At 44.8% G+C, this 18620-nt stretch overlaps 1 protein-coding gene across 2 annotated transcripts in view; it reads right to left on the bottom strand.

Annotated features, from left to right (window-relative positions):
• The window catches only part of DPYD (dihydropyrimidine dehydrogenase), a 3662673-nt gene that overhangs the window by 3398171 nt on the left and 245882 nt on the right, over positions 1-18620 (bottom strand). For both annotated transcript variants that reach the window (XR_013594885.1, XM_078644210.1), the window contains exon 2: positions 3364-3474. Coding sequence is in view for 1 of the 2 variants with exons in the window: in XM_078644210.1 (XP_078500336.1) it covers positions 3364-3474 (111 nt within the window). In the remaining variant the exon portion in view is untranslated. The remainder of the gene's footprint in view (positions 1-3363; positions 3475-18620) is intronic.

Below are 18620 nucleotides of genomic sequence, written 5' to 3' on the forward strand. Positions count from 1 at the left end.
AGTCCTCAGACCCTCTTCTGTAACAGTTCTCCCACCTGAAGTGTTTAATTAAATCAACTGTTTCTGTTTTGTCAAACTCCTTTATTTTTATTTTTTCTATGTAAATTCATATTCGAGCAACAGGGGCAGAATGACCGGCCCCTACACATCTGCCCCATCTATAAATATATTGCATTTGCAATAAGCTGAACCTTTGGATCTTCAACAAGGTAAATCTATGGATCAGCTCTGACGTCTTCAGGGTCATGAGAGGATACCTGCCCACCAGGTGATATTGCGCTTTACAAACGCACAATACATTACAGGGAAATCCATTCCCAATGCTACATGTATGGGTGATGTGTGTCCTGCTTGCAATGCTCATACTCAGTCAGAAATAAATAGACGTTCAGAATGCTGTATATGCAGTATTCCCACTGACTACCCTGTCTGTAAAACATGCTCTTTGCAGATTAAGACGTGCTTTTTAGGGACCTTAGGCAGTCTTCCCCAGCATGTTTGCCTTAGTATCAAAGGGAGATATGCTCAGTTTGAGGAAAGTGGGTATTGGAAGGCATTCTTGGTATCCACCAACTTGCATCCAAAAACTGGAAGATTTAGCACAGTAAGTGTGGTAAAGGTACATGAAAGACACGTCTTCCTGAGCTGTTCACTAGACATGCATTCTGTAATGCTCAGAATGTCAACAGAGCTGGATACATGAGAGGTAGCAAAAATGTAATCAAACTTTTTTTTATTTGTGAAGGTTGTTGAAACACCAACTGTTGACATGTCTGGCCATATCCGTGTAGATGTTCGCTTGTGATGAGTTTGTATGAAAGTTGGTTGATGACTGGGTGTGAGTAGGTTTGAATGAGGATGTTAACCTGTGGTGTAAGAATGTGATGGATCTTTGAATGGTTCTGGTATGTTGATGTGAGCCAGTGGGGCTGCCAGAGCTTAGGGTCATTCCAGATGTTTTCCTTCTGTGGCTGAAAGTATTTTTGTTTGCATTAGGACTCTGCTCACGTTACTCCTGTTAATCAGTGCTAAAGTGCTTGTGCTCCCTCCCTAAAAGATGTTAAAATTGTCCTATACTTGATTGGTGCATTTGCTTTACTATAGTATATACTAGAGTATAATAATATGGTGCTAAACGTACTCAGGTCCTGCACATTGAATGCTACTAGTGGGCTGAAGCAATCATTTTGTCACAAACTAAAGGAGCACTGGAAAACATGACATTGCAATCTATGTGAGCGGTCTTAAAACTGCTATTTCAACCCAGCAAAATAAACCTTTTTTATGTGGTGCTATTCAAAACAAGTTATCATTATTATAACTTAGGCTTTCTATCATGTCCCATTTCAAACTTGGCTGTATAAATAAGCTTTGTGATACCATGTTAAGAAACAATGATCATTTTTTTTGGTTAACCTATAAACAAAATAAGATGTGGTGAACAATGACAATTAAATGGGTGCGCTAATAGACCGTTCTGTTTTATGTAATGTGTCAGTTTAGGGATATAATTCACATAAACAAAAAAAGAACTGTTAAATTTTCTAACAAAAAAAGTGTGATTTCCAACCGAGATTTTAAAGGTTTTTTTTTGCCTTTCACTGACTAATATACTCTCTTTTAGCTCAGTTTTCTATTCCATGGTGACCCTCGCGGCCTCTGCATGATGTTTTCAAGCAATAAAAGTCAGGGACGATTAATGATTTAAGTGCTTATTGTCTGGCCTGGCAGTCAGACACAAAAAATGTGAGGCTACAAAATAAGCTTTCTGACTTTCAGATCCACGTTTTATCCCACTAAGCAGCTCGTGACTAAAAAACCCTCAATTAGGTGAGTCCGCTCATGACATTAACCCCCATTACCAATCTCTGGGTCGAGGTGCAGTTTCTATAATGGCGCAAGTGCGCTCTTCCCCCCTCAGAGAAAGACTGAGCCAGATCAGCAAACATTATTAGCATGTTTTGAGTGCTAATTTGGGCAGTAGTTGGTTCAAACAATCTTTTACAATCAAATTATAAAATCAAATTTATAGAAGTGGTAATATCTGACACGAAAGTAAGTACATATTTGTTGTATCGCTTTTTTGCTGTGGTGGAAATGCATTTTTTGAGATTTGTGGTATTTTTATGCTGCACTCTTACACGTGCTGCTTCTTTGTGCTGTGCTCCGTTTATGGTTTTGCACACTTTGTTTTAGTTGTGTGTTTACGTTGCTTTGTGTTTTGTTACTTATTGTAATTAATGATAGTCCTTTGTAGCCGGATGTAATGTAGTTAAATATAGTAGATTTATTGTCAAGATAATCACATCAGTAAATCACAGGATGATGGTAAATTCATACGACGCCCCACCAGGAGCAGCCTCTGTCCTGCTCAGCCTGCACAACAACTGACACTCCCCAGCTCCTCATGCACCCAACATTCCACGACCTCATCATACTTCCAACATTCTAGATATCATCAGATACACCAACACTCAAACTGGCTGAGTAGTAGAGAAGAGTCACTTAGGCAAGGGGAAATGTAGCAGTAGATTATAACATTACTGTTTTATGTTAAGCTGTTTACCATAAGAAAGATGATAAATTCTGCTACATTTACATCTTAAAGTGGCACATGCCTCTAAATTTCCAGTGACAACCAACCACTTACTGTCTTAGGTGGTAAGATACAACTCCTCCTGAGCTTCAGTTATTTATGGGACCAGTCGACCCAAAAATGGAGCAGAGACAAAGTCTTACATTAGCGTTCCCATGGCTGTATCACATAAAGTAAGCACTGGGAGTGCTTATTTGAGACGTTCGCAACTACAGTTTTGGACTGACCCGTGTCTTAAACAGTTGCAGAGCTCAAGCAGTAACATTTTATCTACTTAGTGGTAAATTGTTGCTTGTCACATACACTTTAAAGGAAAGTGCTGCATCTGGCTGTAAATATGGTAGCATCCAGTTGGAATGTCTGAAGGAAACGGATCATAGCACAATAACAGACATACATCAGCATAATAACTATTAGACATATTAGGTAGGACACAGCAAAACAGTCAAAGGTGAACATGACACAGCCACAGTACACCACAACACCTTCAGATTGTAATTATGTGGCAAAAAGCATTATCAAATAATAATGCATCATCATCACCACCACATAAACATTCATACATCAAATATGCACAAACATTCTTGTCACACTAACCACCTCCATACACCTACTTTCATAATACAGAGGTTAAAGTATGTTTAAACCAAGCACTGCCTCTTTCTATCACCAAGAATATGAAACGACGCCATTCAAAAATGGTTTGTGAGCCAGCCCCCCCAAGTGCTCACAGCAAGTTATACAGACGGTCTCCATGGTTTACTCACAGAACAGTTCTTATCCGAGTTCCTCTTCCAGTGTTTTTTCTCCTGCTTTTTCTGTGCGGTAGAATGTAGGGCAGCATGAGTCTGAATGCGAGGATTCAAAGCTAAGATGCTCTATGAACAACATAAAAAAGAAATTCAATTTAGTTTTTGTTGGAATGGATGAGAAGTGTAGCATTGTTGCCAATTTAGTGCACAACTATAGCAATTTAAAGTGATGTTCAATATTTTGAAACGGCTTTGTGCTAAGATCTGGCTTCATAAAGTAAGTGTAGTTAATAATTGATTACAATTCTAGTACATTCTAGTAGGACTGCATCCTAGCGCGGAGACGCACTGTTGTAGTGTATTCAGGCGCTTAATAAATGTTTTTATTATTATTATTATTATTATTAATAATAGTGGTTTAATGATTCTTTTCATATTGAAAAAGAAACATACTAACGAGTATACCTATTGTCAACAATTTTGTGCACAATAAAATGTTATAATATACCACAACCCATACATTCACCTTATATGTGCTTTCCAACAAACTGTCCATTACCACAAAATTAACAATGTACCACAGTAGGTTCGATTTCGCCCTTCTCTTAATTGAGGGAACATCGATTCAAAGTTTGTTCACTATAAGGTACCACTTTTTAATTAAATAATTAATGATTTAAAATGTGAATTCTATGTAATATGTTAAGTAAAGCAGTCATTAGGAACACTAAGAACACAAATAGGTGTATACCACTTTGATCGTCTGTTCAGCACCGAGTTGATAAACATATACAGTCAACCTTGCAAGATAGATATTTGGAAAAATCTATTTTTACATGATGGTTCCGTGCAAAAAAATACTCTTGACAGTAATTGGTTTTCCCAAAAATTGTATTCAGTTAAGCGAGATGTCAACATGGAAACTCTAGGTAAAGATAAATTGTACTAGGAGTGTTTCGATATAAATACAAATATATACTTTCTGCAATTTTAATTAACTCCTGATGCTGCCAGTAAATCTGCCTGATTAATCACTACCTTCAGATTGTTGCTTTCTGTGCCCACTCATGGCAACTCTTACAGTAATACTAACTTTCGCAGGAAATAGATATCTTTTATAGCTAAACCGACATAGTGAAAGCAAACATGATTGCTTCTGCTCATTTCCTTCATTTTCATTTCCTTGAAACTCCTTGAAAATTAAAAATGACAGTAAGTATGATATATTGTAAGCCATATATAGGCAAAAGCCTTCTTAGGGATAGCTGGGATATGGACACATTATAATTCATGGATACTGAAAAGCAGTCACCTCAATGTTGATGACCCTTTAAGAATCTACAGTATTATAAACAGTGTTACTCATATCAGTCTTAGGATGGTCTTCCCCCAATGGTCTGCCTACTTACTGTACATTTTTGCTGGATTTTTCTATTTGTTGGCCTTAGGACTCTGTTCATTTTACCTAAAGTGCTTGTGATCACTCCCCTAAAAATGCTTGGATATGCAAATATCTAGTTGGCATATTCAATATATTTATAAGTCCCTTGTAGGGTGGTATACTATATACCCAAGGCCTGTAAATTAAATACTACCAGTGGACCTGAAGCACTATTGTGCCACCCACATACGTAACCCTACAAAACATGTTCCAGGCCTGCCATTACAGCCTGGATGCCGTGTCCCACTGCCAAGTCAACTTGCCATTTAAATCCCCTTGCCAATCCTTAAACTCCCCTTTTATTACATGTAGGACACCCCTCAGTTAGGCCCTAGGTAGCCCATAGGGCAGAGTGCAGTAGGGGTAAAAGGTTAGACATGTACGTTTAAGTTTAACATGTCGTGGTAGTATAAAAAATCCTGAATTCGTTTTTCACTACTGTGAGGCCTACGGATCTCATTGGATTACTTTGGGGATTCCTCATTAAATATAAGAAGCCGTAATTCCCAATTGAGAGGAGGTTAAATTGTCATACCAATGACAGTGTAATGATAAATGCTCTTTAATGGTAAAGTCAGATGTTTCATTAAAATTTTGAAAATTCCACTTTTGGAAAGATGGCATTTTCCTGCTCGTAGCCCTTTGTGCCTACAGCCTGTCTTGTGTAACATGACTGGGTGTAGCTCACAGTTAGACATGGTGAAATCCTCCCAGACAGTCACACAATAGAAGGATCAGGTGTGCCTAAATGGACCGTCGACTGTCAGGATGAAGGTGGGGGTGCTGAGCACAGCCTCACTTACACCTGAATAGCCTGTGCTCTGCCTTCACACAAAGGGCCCAATGACCCCGTATTGTCACTAAAGCCAACTTCGAGTAAGGGCAAGGGAGGCAAGGAAGCCGGTGCACTTCAAATAACCATTCCATTGGCTTTTCTCACCTTATAGAAGAAGGGCACAGTGTATAAAAATAGGACTTTCAGACCCATTCTTCAGTTCACTAGGGGATTCGCAGGAGTACTCTCAGAGTACTGCCGGCTGCTGTGACCTGCTGTGCTTACTGCTGCTGTACCTGAAAGGACGGCTTTGTTTCATGGAGCCTGACTTGAACCCTCAAAGGATAGCCCTGCTGATTGAGCCCTGAATCTACACCTGCCCCCAGAACTACCAGAAGTGACTTCAAGGGCTAGTTTGCTGGCCTCCCACCATCTTAAAACCACACATGGGCCCAGCCTGAGTGAGTCATGAACCCCCCAGATGTGTCCCTGCAGGTGCCCAGATGGCCGTTTTCCAAAACTGAGGACTTAGACAAAAACACATCAAAAACGTTCCCTGAGAATCAGAAGGAGACCAGAATCAACCTGCTTGCCTATCTGCCTGAGGTGCATCGCTGGCCAGATTCACTTTGGGACTTCCCCTGCTTCAGTCTTCTCCGGAAGAGAACATCTGTTTCAGCGGTACTGTGACAAAGGGGTATCTAACCTTGTGAAACTGTCTTCGGCTACAGTCTTCTGCCTCACTGGAGTTTTTCAACTTCCATTTCAGCGACTCAGACTGAATGTAGAAATCTTCACTACGTCTTTGATCCAAGGCCATCCAGCAATGCTGCTATCTCCTCAGACACCTCCTTCAGCCTTGCCCCACTGAACTTTACCTTCTCAGACACTTTTATTGAGAATTTTTTTTTTTTAAGTCTGAAGGTAAGCACTGGCTGGGCCCAATCCACTTCCAAACCGTGCTCCTCCGCGGTCAGCCTTAACTTTTGATTTTGTTCGCGGGAGTAGATGCTCACGGTTGGCGCTTTGCTATTTTAGGTGCTATTTTGAACCTTAACCTTTAAAAATGTATGACTTCAGTTATATTGATTGGAGTTTGTCATTTTGGTGTCAAATAATTTATTCAAATGTACTCTGCTTTTCCCAATTTGGGTTTTTACTTGAGTTGTGTTTTCAATTTAATACTGTTTGTGTGCTTCATAAATAATTTACATGTTGCCTCTAAGTTAAGCCTAACTGCTTTTTTGTCCAGCTACCCAGAGTTAAGCACAGGCTAATTTAGTGACTTCTTGTGGTTCACCCTGCAAGAGATTGTGGCTGCTGCTGGACCAGGGCTCACACCCCATTCAACCAACAACCACATTTCTCACAAAGAGCATCTGTGGTACCACTTCATGGTGGTTGTATTAGTCACATTTCTGCTCTAGTGAAGAATCAGGAGGCACTCATGACCAATCTGCAAACAATAAAATATTAGCATTGTCAATGAGCTAAGATATTACTCACCTGAAAAAGAAAATGCCTCAATATGCACTTTTGTTGGGTCACAGAAATCCTATATGACCAAACTGAAATCATTAGTTTGCTGTGTGGGTGTCTTGGAATGGTTCAGATTAAATTAGGGATCAGGAAAATATGCAGTACCACACGAGACTCATGCTGTCTCTTTCCAATGGAATATGTGCTATATTCTGTTCTTCACCTTACCTACCTGACAAAGGCCATTTTTGAAGATCACCTGAACAGGCAAAATGTGTAATCTTTTCACTATTTGAGGCATTTTGTGGATTGAGTGTAGAAATCCTAACCAGGTTTAATCTCTCTGGTGGTCAGATTGACTAATCAGGCAGTTTGAAAAACCACACCCAGCTTCGCTTAGCTAGGCAAATCTGTCCAATTTCAACAAGACCTTGGTTGGGAACAAAAAACATTCAGAGCACTCCGTTAGTCAACAATGTGACTGAGCAGCACTGGTGTTATCCCATGCATATGAATTTGACGATATTGAAAATAAATCCATCATCGGGTGCATATTTTGCAGGTTTTAGTAGAAACTATTTTGTTTCTGTCCCAAATGACATAAGTGTTATGCTTGTGATCAGGTGGGTCACTACATAGAGGATCCTAAGTGTCCTAAAAAGACTACTACTTCACCCACAGGTGCACGACCAGTGGGGTGACTAGTGTAGCCTTGAGGGAGGAGTTGGGTTCCCAGGAGGGGTGGAAGCCAGCAGAGTTCAGGCTCTGAGAGACACTGGAGCTAGTGTGACAGCTGTTAGTTGTCGGCTAGTGTCTGAAGAGCAGTTGGTCCCCAATGTACTTTGCCCAGTAGTTGTAGCTGACAATTCAAAGTGCCTCTGCAAAGTGGCACACATTCCCTTTGAGTGGGGGTCTCAGGTACCTTGAAAGTAGCTGTGAGGCCAGCCATGCCTGTTGATTGTCTGCTAGGCAATGATCTGGAGAGTTCCCCTTGGGAGAAGGTGGAGCATAAGTTTAATTTGCAGATGTTGGGTCTGCTTGAGTGGGCATGGGTGACCAGTCGTTAAGGATAATCAAGAGGACCTGGAGCCTGGAAGAATGGCCCAGGTACCTGCCAAAAAGAGAAGAGTCAGGGGGCACAGGAAAGTGTCCCGAAGTTCCCACAGTCCAGGAGGAGGCAGACCTTGAGGGGGATGCAGTGGAGCCTACAAGGGAACAAGTGGCCAAAAATGCGGGACCTGCCTGAGCTAATCCATTGGCAGCAGGAATGGGGCACCTCCAGGGAGGAATTCTTCAAGGAGCAGCATGAATGCCACTTTCTTGTTGGTTTGCAGCAGCAGGCTGGAAGCCAGGCAGCAGGGGATCAGTCTGGGTCACATTGGATTTAATGGGAGAATGGTCTTCTGTATAGTGTGCTGAGCCTGGAACAGCCCGTGTGCTGGCAATAACCCAGCACTTCAAAGCCTTCCTATGGGTCTGGCTGATGATGTCCCTCTGGCAGGGCATTTGGGGCAGGACAAGAACTTTTAAAGGCTTGTCACCCACTCTCACTGGCCCTGAATGTGCATGGATTCTGACACTCACTGTAGTTATTTTATGCTATGTTACTGGAATTTTTAAAGCGCTCTGTTACACTGGGTTGTCCTGGCGCTGTACGCTACCAACCAATTGAACATCTGTGACTTTTAGCTAAGATGACCATTTAAGTAAATAGCTATGTTTTTAATCCCTTCATGAACAGAAGAAGCTCTGCTGAGTTTTTAAGAAGGAAGGGAAGGCTAGTCCATGCTTTGGTGGCCCAATGGCGAAAGCTCCTGCCACCCCAGCTAGTCTTATTATAGCGGGGGAGGATAGCTTGTAGGACTTGCCAGACTTGCTAGGCAAGTGGTAAGATTGGGAAGTAGTGCAAGGCTCCTCTCCAACCTTTCCCTGTTGTCAGCACTCACTTTGAAAGGGTGGGCATCGACATTGTGGAGCCTCTGGGCTCCAAGACAGCCAAGGGCAACAGTTTCATCCTGGTCTTGGTGGACCATATCACCCGGTACCCCGAGGCCATCCCTCTCTGGACTGTGACGGCCCCTGTGTTGGTTAGGGCATTGATGGGGATCTTTTCCCATGTGGGATTCCCCAGAGAGGTGGTATTTAACTGGGGGACAAACTTCATATCTAGGTATATGAATTCCCTGTGGCAGGAGTGCGGTGTTACCTATAGGTTCACCACTCCTTATTACCCTCAAGGAAATGGGCTGGTTGAGAGATTCAACCGGACCCAGAAGGGCATGATTATCGGTCTTGGATAACCCATGATGTGTAAGTGGGATATCCTCTTACCATGCCTGGTGTTTGCTTACAGGTAGGTATCAAAGAAGTAATTAGGGTTCAGTCCCTTTGAGCTCCTGAATGGGCATCCTGTAAAAGGACCTCTCAGTCTGGTCAAAGAAGGCTGGGACAAGCTCCCAGTAAACCTCCTCAGGATGTATATAGGCCATGTGCTCGCCTTCAGGAATCAGATTAAGCGCTTCAGGCAACTCACTCAGGCAAATATGGAAGCCAGCCACAAAGTGTGGGTCATGGCCTCCGTGGAGTATTGTGTGCTCTAAATTAAGTGGACAGGACCGTTTGAGGTGGTGGAGCTCAAGAGTAAAGTCACCTTTCTGGTGGACTTGCAGTCACCTAGGAACCCTTTGCGGGTCCTAGATGTGAACCGCCTCAATCCCCACTTGGAGAGGTCCGAAGGGGCCATGCTCTTAGCCACTGATGATGGAATGGAAGAGGAGACTGAATCTGTCCCTGACCTCCCATCTGGAGCACGATGGATCAGTGGATGGTGTAAACCATTACCCTTACCTGACTTCTGAACAGAAGAGTGACTGCCGCCAACTGTTGGGACAGTTTGCTGCTCTGTTGTCCCTGACCCCTGGCATCATGTGGATATTGGGAACAGTCCTCCTGTACAGCACAAAATGTACAGGTTGACTGACAGGGTCAAAGCTGGCATCAAGGAGTTAGTCACCAAGATGTTGACTTTAGGGGTAATTGAGCACTCCAACAGCCCTTGGTCCATCCCGGTGGTCTTAGTCCCGAAGGTTGTGACCCTCAGTGCCACGCCAGAACTCCGGTTCTGTGTGGACTACCAAGGGCTCAATTCAGTCACGAGGACTGACGCGCACCCCATCCCGAGCTGGTGAGCAAATAGATCGGTTGGGATCTGTCAAGTATCTCAGCACATTTGACCTAACGTCTGGGTTCTGGCAGATTGCCTTAACTAATAGGGAAAATGAGAGGTCTTCATTTTCAACACAAGAGGGGCACTACCAGTTTATGGGTGATGCCCTCTGGGTTGAAGTATGTCCCTTCCATATTTCAGAGGTTGGTCAGCCAGGTTTTGGCAGGGCTGGAGGATTTCAGTGCCTCCTGCCTGGATGATATTGCGTTGCTCAGTGCCACTTAGGAGGAACACCTGTATCACCTCTGGGAAGTGATGAAGGCTCTGCAAAGGGCAGGCCTCATGATCAAGGCTAACAAGTGCTAGATCAGGCAGGGACCTGTGGTGCACCTGGGACACCAAGTAGGGAGTGGCCAGGTGAACTCCTACCTTGAAAAATGATACCATTCTGGCTTGGGAACCCCCAAGAACCAGACAGAGGTAACAGCCTTTTTAGGCCTCACCGGGTATTACAGGAGATTTGTCAAGGGGTATGGCACCATTGTTTCCCCCCTAGACTGAGCCGACTTCCAGGAAGCATCCCAGGAAGGTGAACTGAACTGACGCTTGTCAGAAAGCTTTTGATGCCCTGAAATCTGCCCATGCTCAAGGCATGCAACTTCTTGCAGAAATGTGTGGTGCAGACAGATGCTTCAGAGCAAGGTATGGGAGCTGTGCTCTCACAACTAAATGAAGAGGGCCTAGACTAACCTTCATTAGTAGGAGGTTACTTCCCCGGGAACAGAGGTGGAGCGAGACTGAGCATCAGGCTTTTGCTGTGGTTTGGGAGCTAAAGAAGCTGAGGCCCAACTTTTTTGGGACTCACTTCCGTGTTCAGACCGGCCACAGGCTCCTCAAATGGTTGATTTAGATGAGAGGTGAAAACCCAAAGTTGTTGAGATGCTACTTTTCCCTAGAGGGGATTGGCTTTATGGTGGAACACCACCCTGGTACAGAACTTGCCAATGCTGATGGTCTGTCCAGATTGTTCTGCCTTTGTGAAGAGAACTCCCAAGAGGATTGGTAGTTCTCCCCACCCATGTTAGACCTGGCATCATAGGCATGTTTTCCCTGTATTTTTGCCTTGGCCTCTTATGTTTTTTTACTGTGTGTTGGACTTCATTTCTGCTCGTCCAGTTGCTTTGGGCACTCTGCCACTGTTGTTCAGTGCCAAAGTTCAAGTGCTCCCTCTGTAAATTGTATTTATGGATTGGTGATTCCATGATTGGCATATCTGATTTACTGGTGAGGAAAAGTGTTCTTCTGATCGGCATCATTTGTACCGGGACTCCATTGCTTTTTCATTGCCATCTTGTGTCAAACACTTCCACACGACCCACCTGGTCATTTCTGATGATGCCTGAGGAAATTGTAACTGACACGACAAACACCGTCTTGCAGCCTGCATTTCTGCCCAGGAATTGTCGCACACCCAACCCCCCTGTTCTTTGCAGTTCAACTGAAAGCCACTAGACACTCACACCCTGAGTAAATGATTTATTTTCCATCTCCTGCTCCCAGCCTGGTTAACATCCTTGACACCGTGATCAGGTTATCTGGACAATGTTCTTACTGCTGGCCCTTTATCAGGGTGATTAAACAATGACTTGAAAGACCAGGCTTTGTTCAGGGCAATTGAACAATGACCTGAAAGACTGAGCCTTGCACAAAGCCGAGTAAACAATGATTTGTGTACCCAGCCTTGACCAGGTCACCATCTACAAACATCGTCTGGATCTGGTTATCAACTGCAAACACTGCCCTGATTAAACAATGAACTAACAGTCAAAAGACTGGGATGAAAAAGTATAAAAGGCTTGTAAGCTGCAGAGTGAAGCAGCAGCCTCCTCTGTCTTGTCTCTGACTAGCTTGGGACTCTGTTCCATAGCCCGGGCTATTGAATAAATCCGGGTTCCTCCTGCAGACGAAGGCTCCTGTGTCTCCTTTTACTAAGTATGGAAGGTATGGAAGACTCGGGCGGTTCCCCTGCCGCCAAGACCCAGTAAGTGGGTTTAAACGCTTCTTCAAATGGCGCCTGAACAGGGACTCCACAAGCACGAAGGTCAGGCCCGGTGGATGTGAGGGGGTGCACAGAGAAACTCAGACGGAGGTACCCTACCCGAGGGATTCTTGCGATCCGGTAAGCCGAACGGCTCCTCCGCTGTTCCTCCCACCCGGTCTGGGCCACTTGACAGCGTTCTCGCTGGAGTCCCCTAGCAAATAATTTCTGGAGCAGGACACAGCCCTACATCTGCAGAAGAGAACTACCCCTGTACGGTAAGGGTGGACTGATCACCCACCAAGTCTGTATGATTCTGTTATTGACTTTTGCAAAAGCCAAGCTGTTATTGACTTTTGCCAAAGCCAAGCAAACGAGGTGAATTTTAAAAACCAGCTGGTGTCTGTTCTCTATGATTCTGCTGTTATTGACTTTTGCAAAAGCCAAGCAAGTGAGGTGAGTAATAAAACCCACTGGTGTCTGTTATCTGTCTTTAAGCATGCCAGTCAGTTGTAAGTTCAAGAGATTATGTTGTTGTATGTGTACACAGGACTCCCAGCTGGAGGCGGCTTGTACGCTTCCTCCAGAAGGGACCCCTGGCCCTACGATGTATGTTAAACATGGCCCTTCTGCCATAATGTTTCCTCATTCTGGGTAAAATATACTAAACAAAGTAACGCGGAATTACAGTGGCCACTTTATGGCTCCTTTGATTTCCAAGTTCTCACCAACTTAGAGGAACAATTAATGAAAAGAAAAACGTGCCTGTCTATGTTTGAATCAGTCCGATTTTGGAGGAAAGAGAAAGAGCAGAGAGCTAGAAAGCAGAAGGCTCCAGAAAGAAAACAGGAAAGTATGTCAATGGCCGACCACGCCAGAGAAAATTTACAAAATCAAATGACAAAGTCAGTAGAAATAGCCGTTAGGGAGCATGGGGCCCGGGTACAAAAATGTTATCCAGCTCGTGAGGAGAAAGGAAAGGGCCATATGGAAGGGGAGAAGAAGGTGATTCTTTGCTTGATACCATGCTAGAAAGCCCTCCTGCATATGCCCCAATGTACCTTGTCCTGATGCCTCACACCCCGCATGTCCTGACGCCACCGCCCACTCCTGCCCCCACTGCCCCTCTTACTGTTCTCCCTGTCTCACCATCCCTCCCGATTTTTCCTATGACACGGACCACGCCCGCTAACCGTGTCCTTGCTGCGGGAATGACAACAAGTCTCCATCCGCCCAACCCCTGTGGTTTTACCTCTACACGCCCTTTTCCTGCTTCCCCGTGGTCTACCGTTAAGCATGATTTATATAAATTGTTGAATTCCCCCTGGTTGGCCTCCTTGCGCTCTGCAGTCAGCTTTTCATCCCTTCGAGAAATGACCTACAGAAGCAACAATGTGAATGTTGGATAAATAACAGGAATATTTATGCCTTTAAAGAAATATGGTCCACCTTTTCCCAGTGGATGATTATGGAACAGACCATCTGGGCTGAATACATGTGTACCCTGGTCATGCAAAGATTTGAGAATGCGCCTATGTGGATAAAAAACGGATTAATGGACCTTAGGTCGCAAATAAAAAAGAGGCGATGTTCAGGGAAAGGGGATGTTTGGCACTATGTCTGCTTTAATGGCTTATCGTGATATGGACGCTTTTCCCAACACCCCTCTAGAGACAACTATGCCAATGAGAGAGGCGGCTCCTGTCTTTGTTAACCGATGCACAAAATAATGGCCGATGGGCTGTTGAGGCACACTGGCGCAGGCTTTGGGTTCATGTTCCTTGGAAAAGGTCAGAAGTAATGCAGTTAAAAGGACAATTACCAGATCCCCGGAAGAATCCGGCTGCCTTTTACAGAGAATTAGGTCAGATTATATGTGCAGGTACTCTTGTTCTTGAGGATATAGATTTACTTTTTGGTACAGTTGTCCCCACTGAAATTTCGGACAAAATTCAACATACTGACCATGAAATAGCGTTGGGAGGTAAATGGGCTGACCTAGAGGCTATGGAAGAAGCAAGGTTAGGAGGGACTAAACCAGAAACTGCCATCCTGACTTTGCCCGGTAAAATAATGAAGTTTATAAAAACACTTTTGCCGGAAACTGTCATTAACTAGGATAAAATAAACGCTTGTAGGCAGCGAAAAGATGAGAATGTGGCTGACTTCTTCACCCGTTTCGAGACGGAATACAAGGGACATAGTGGTTTGGATCCCCGTACAGCAAGTTCTGGCCCAGTGTTTGTCGATACGATAAGTTTGTCAGCAACCTGCTTCCTGAGATTTCCGCCAGGCTTAAGAAAGTTGAAAGTACGTGGTCTGCCCAAACTATGACTGGTATCTTGGCTATGGCACAATATCACGAGAATAGGGAGAATGATGATAGAGACAAGGAGAGTAAGAAGGTTAGGGATCTTAAGACTATGGCACTTCTGCAGCAGGCTTACCCTCCCAGAGGTCCCGATGCCCGTGGGAATTTCAGACCTCAACCCCAACCCCCTCCGAGGGCTCGCCAGTCTACCCCCTCCAGCCCTAATCGTACGGGAGCCCTCCAACCAGATCAGTGTGCTTATTGTAAGGGGTACGGCCATTGGATAGATGAGTGTCCTGTGTTAGCTGAAAACATCCAATCAGGGAAGACTCGGCCTCACGCTCCTATGGAGGGGAGGCCGATTAGGGACCATGGCCCGCCCCATCCACAGGATAAAGAACGAAGGCCCAGGGATGACGCTCCCATCCGGCAGCGCCCGGCCAATAGGTTTGATGGGTACGAAGCAACCCGCACTTATTACAATGATGATTATGATGAAGTTGATGAGACAGGGTCCTACCAAGCATAGGACAGCCAGGAAAGGGGTATTACCAGAGTGCAAATTCCAGTGGATCAAAGGGGCCCATATGTTCAAATGTCAGTTGTGGGGAACAATCATAATTTTCTTTTGGATACTGGGGCCACTGGGTCTTCTATTGCACGTCGGTCAGTCCCGGAGGCATACCTTTCTGGAAATATGAATGTCTCCATGGGTTTTGCTGAAACAACTGTGACCAGCCCTGTCTCTGAACCCCTTCCTCTCGATATTGGCCCTGCACATGTTGACGCTCCCTTGGTCCTTACTACAGGTTGCAGTGAAAACATGTTAGGCATGGATTTACTGAAAGCTCTGTATGCAACCATATCATGTAGTCCCCAAGGTCTATCCCTAACAATTCCCCCCACTGCAGCTTCCTATATGTATCTATCAGGTCCCCTCCCACCAGAGTTGCAGTCTTTACCTTCCTCCCTCTGGGCATCATCAGGCACTGATGTAGGGTGTCTCAACATATCCCCTCATGTGGTACGCATCCAGCCAGGTGCACTTCTCCCCTGCCTCCGGCAGTATCGACTGCCCGTGGAAGGAGAAATGGCCCTTTGAACAATAATATCTGAATTAATGGACAAGGGCGTACTGGAGGTGACACATGGAAATATCTGTAACAGTCCCAATATTCCCATTCTTAAAAAGATCAATGGAGCTGCTCTCTCCCCTAAAATGTACAGATTTGTAATTGACCTTAGAGCCCTTAACAAAATAACAATATCCCAATATCTTGTTGTCCCCGACATTACAGCCCTCTTAACGATGGTCCCTTCTGATGCAACGCACTTCTCTGTCATAGACCTGAAGAATGCTTTTTTCAGCATTCCTATACATACTGACAGCAGACAATTTTTTGGTTTCTCCCTTGGAGGGCGGAGCTTTAGATTTTACCGCACCCCTCAAGGTTTTACTGAGAGCCCCAGTATCTATAGTCAAGCCCTAAAAAGTCAGCTAGATTTCTTGGAACTCCATGATAATTCCACACTATTACAATATGTATATGACCTACTCATTGCTGCAAATTCTGCCCCAGCATGTAAAGAAGCTACTCTCTGTTTGTTACGCCACCTTGCCCTCCATAATAACAAAGTCTCTTTGAAAAAGCTTCAGTTTTATCAAGAGAAGGTGACCTATTTAGGTCATCTCCTCTCGAAGGAGGGAAGGCAGCTCACCTCTGATCGTGTAGCCATTATCAATGCTATGACGGCCCCACGAACACAAAAGCAGGTCCGAGCTTTCATAGGCCTAACCTCATACTGTAGACAGTGGATTTCCAATTTTTCGGCCATGGTCAAACCTCTTCTTGCCCTCACCACTAAAGACGCATCAGACAGTTCCTTTCCATGGACTAGAGAGCATGCACAGGCCTTCCAAGATTTAAAAAAAGGTTCTGTGTACTCCCCCAGTCCTCGGTACTCCTGATTATAACACACAATTTTTTCTTTTTGTATATGAAACAGACGGCTGTGCATGCGCTGTCTTTACCCAGATGTTCGGAGGTCACCATCGGCCATGAGCCTATTTTTCAGCCAACTTAGATCCTGTTGAAAGGGCTCTCTCAGGATGCCTACGGGCGACCGCTGCGGCCGCCCTCATGGTCCGTCAGAGTGCGGGGATCGTCATGAACTCCCCCTCACTCTGATGGTCCCCATTCTGTAGATACCCTCCTTAATAACACCAAGACACAGTACCTCACTAGCGCACGACTCACAGGATATGAACTGACACTCTTTGCCAGCCACATTAACATCAAAAGATGCACTGTACTAAACCCCGCTACATTACTACCACTGGATACTTAGTATGCACGCTTAGACCCACATGACTGCATATTAGGGACAGAGGAAGAGACGAAGGGACGGGTTTACTTACAGGATACCCTGGTAGCAAAACCAAAAGGTACACTGTATGTAGACTGATCATGTCTCAGAGGGCCTGATGGTAGCGCCTCAGCTGCCTACGCCCTCATGACATTAGGGCGAGTAGTAGAAACACCTCGGATTCCGCAGTGCTCTGCTCAAGCAGCAGAATTACTGGCCCTCACTAGAGCTTGTGAGTTAAGCAAAGGGACAACGGTAAATATTTATACTGACAGACAATATTCCTTCGGGGTGGCCCACAACTTTGGGAGGTTGTGGAAAGAAAGGAATTTCCTTACTTCCCATGGGACCAAAATTCAACATAGCCCCCCAATTCACCGACTGTTAGACTCCCTGACACTCCCCAGAAAGGTGGCCATCATAAAATGTAAGGCCCATAAGAAAGTGACAGATAATGTTGGGAAAGGCAATGCCCTGGCTGACCAGACGGCCAGACAAACAGCTCTTAGAAAAAGAGAAGGAATGTATGTAGGAGGTCCCGCTAGGTGGGTGGCAGACGAGGGCAATGTTGAAAACACAGTAAAGAGTGTGATTGATATTTAGTCCCATACTACTACTGAGGAACTAAGGGTTTGGAAGGAGCAATTATCAAAGGAGGGAATTGATGGTTGTTGGGGCTGTATGACTATGGAAAGACAAAGGATGTTACCTGACAGTCACGTGCTACCAGTAGTTACGATGGCCCATGGACCTGCTCACATCAGTGCAAAAGGGATATTAACATGTTGGAACCGACATGGTACACCTCTAACATACCAGTATATGCTGACAGGCTGGTTCGAACATGCATGATTTGCCTAATGTATAACCCAGGCAAAGGCACAGTTACTCCTAAGGGAGGATTCTCTCCCCCTACCTTCCCTTTTGAAGTCCTCCACATGGATTACATCCAGATGGACAGATGTAACAATTTGAAATACGTCCTGGTAGTGGTCTGTACCTTCAGCCGATGAGTGGAGGCCTACCCCGTCAAAGACTGCATCGCTATCACTACCGCCAAAGTACTATTAAAGGAGTACCTCCCACGATTCGGTTTGCCCCGCTTGGACTGGAGTGACAATGGGACACACTTTACAGTCCAAATTATGGAATATGTCTGTACAGCATTGGGTATAAAACAAAAACTTCATGCAGCTAACTACCCCCAGTCAGCAGATCTAGTGGAGGTGTACAATGCCATCCTAAAAACTAAATTGGCCAAAATAGTAGCTGAGACAAGTGTCACTTGGGTTGATGCCTACCCTTAGCCCTACTGTCCACAAGATCAACGGCCCACACCAGAATAGGGCTGTCCCCACATGAAATTGTGTTCGGGAGGCCTGCCAATGTATGGGGTGTCCCGCGGCCTAAGAAACTGTCTGACGTTGAATACCCTGTATTAACTGATTATCTGTACAGTCTAACTAATACTTCTCGTACTCTTTATCACCAGGTGCATGAGGCCATACCTGACAAAAGCGAGGGCCCAGGACACGTTATCCAACCTGGTGACTGGGTCCTGATCTGGAATTTTCAACGGACTAAGAGCCTCGAGCCCCACTAGACACAACCCCATCAGGTGTTACTAGCCACCCGCACCGCCGTGAAAGTAGAAGGTCGTAAGAATTGGGTGCATTCATCACACTGCAGGCGTGT

The sequence above is a fragment of the Lissotriton helveticus genome, chromosome 1_1, assembly GCF_964261635.1.
Source record: "Lissotriton helveticus chromosome 1_1, aLisHel1.1, whole genome shotgun sequence".
In the NCBI taxonomy this organism is placed as follows: Eukaryota; Metazoa; Chordata; class Amphibia; order Caudata; family Salamandridae; genus Lissotriton; species Lissotriton helveticus.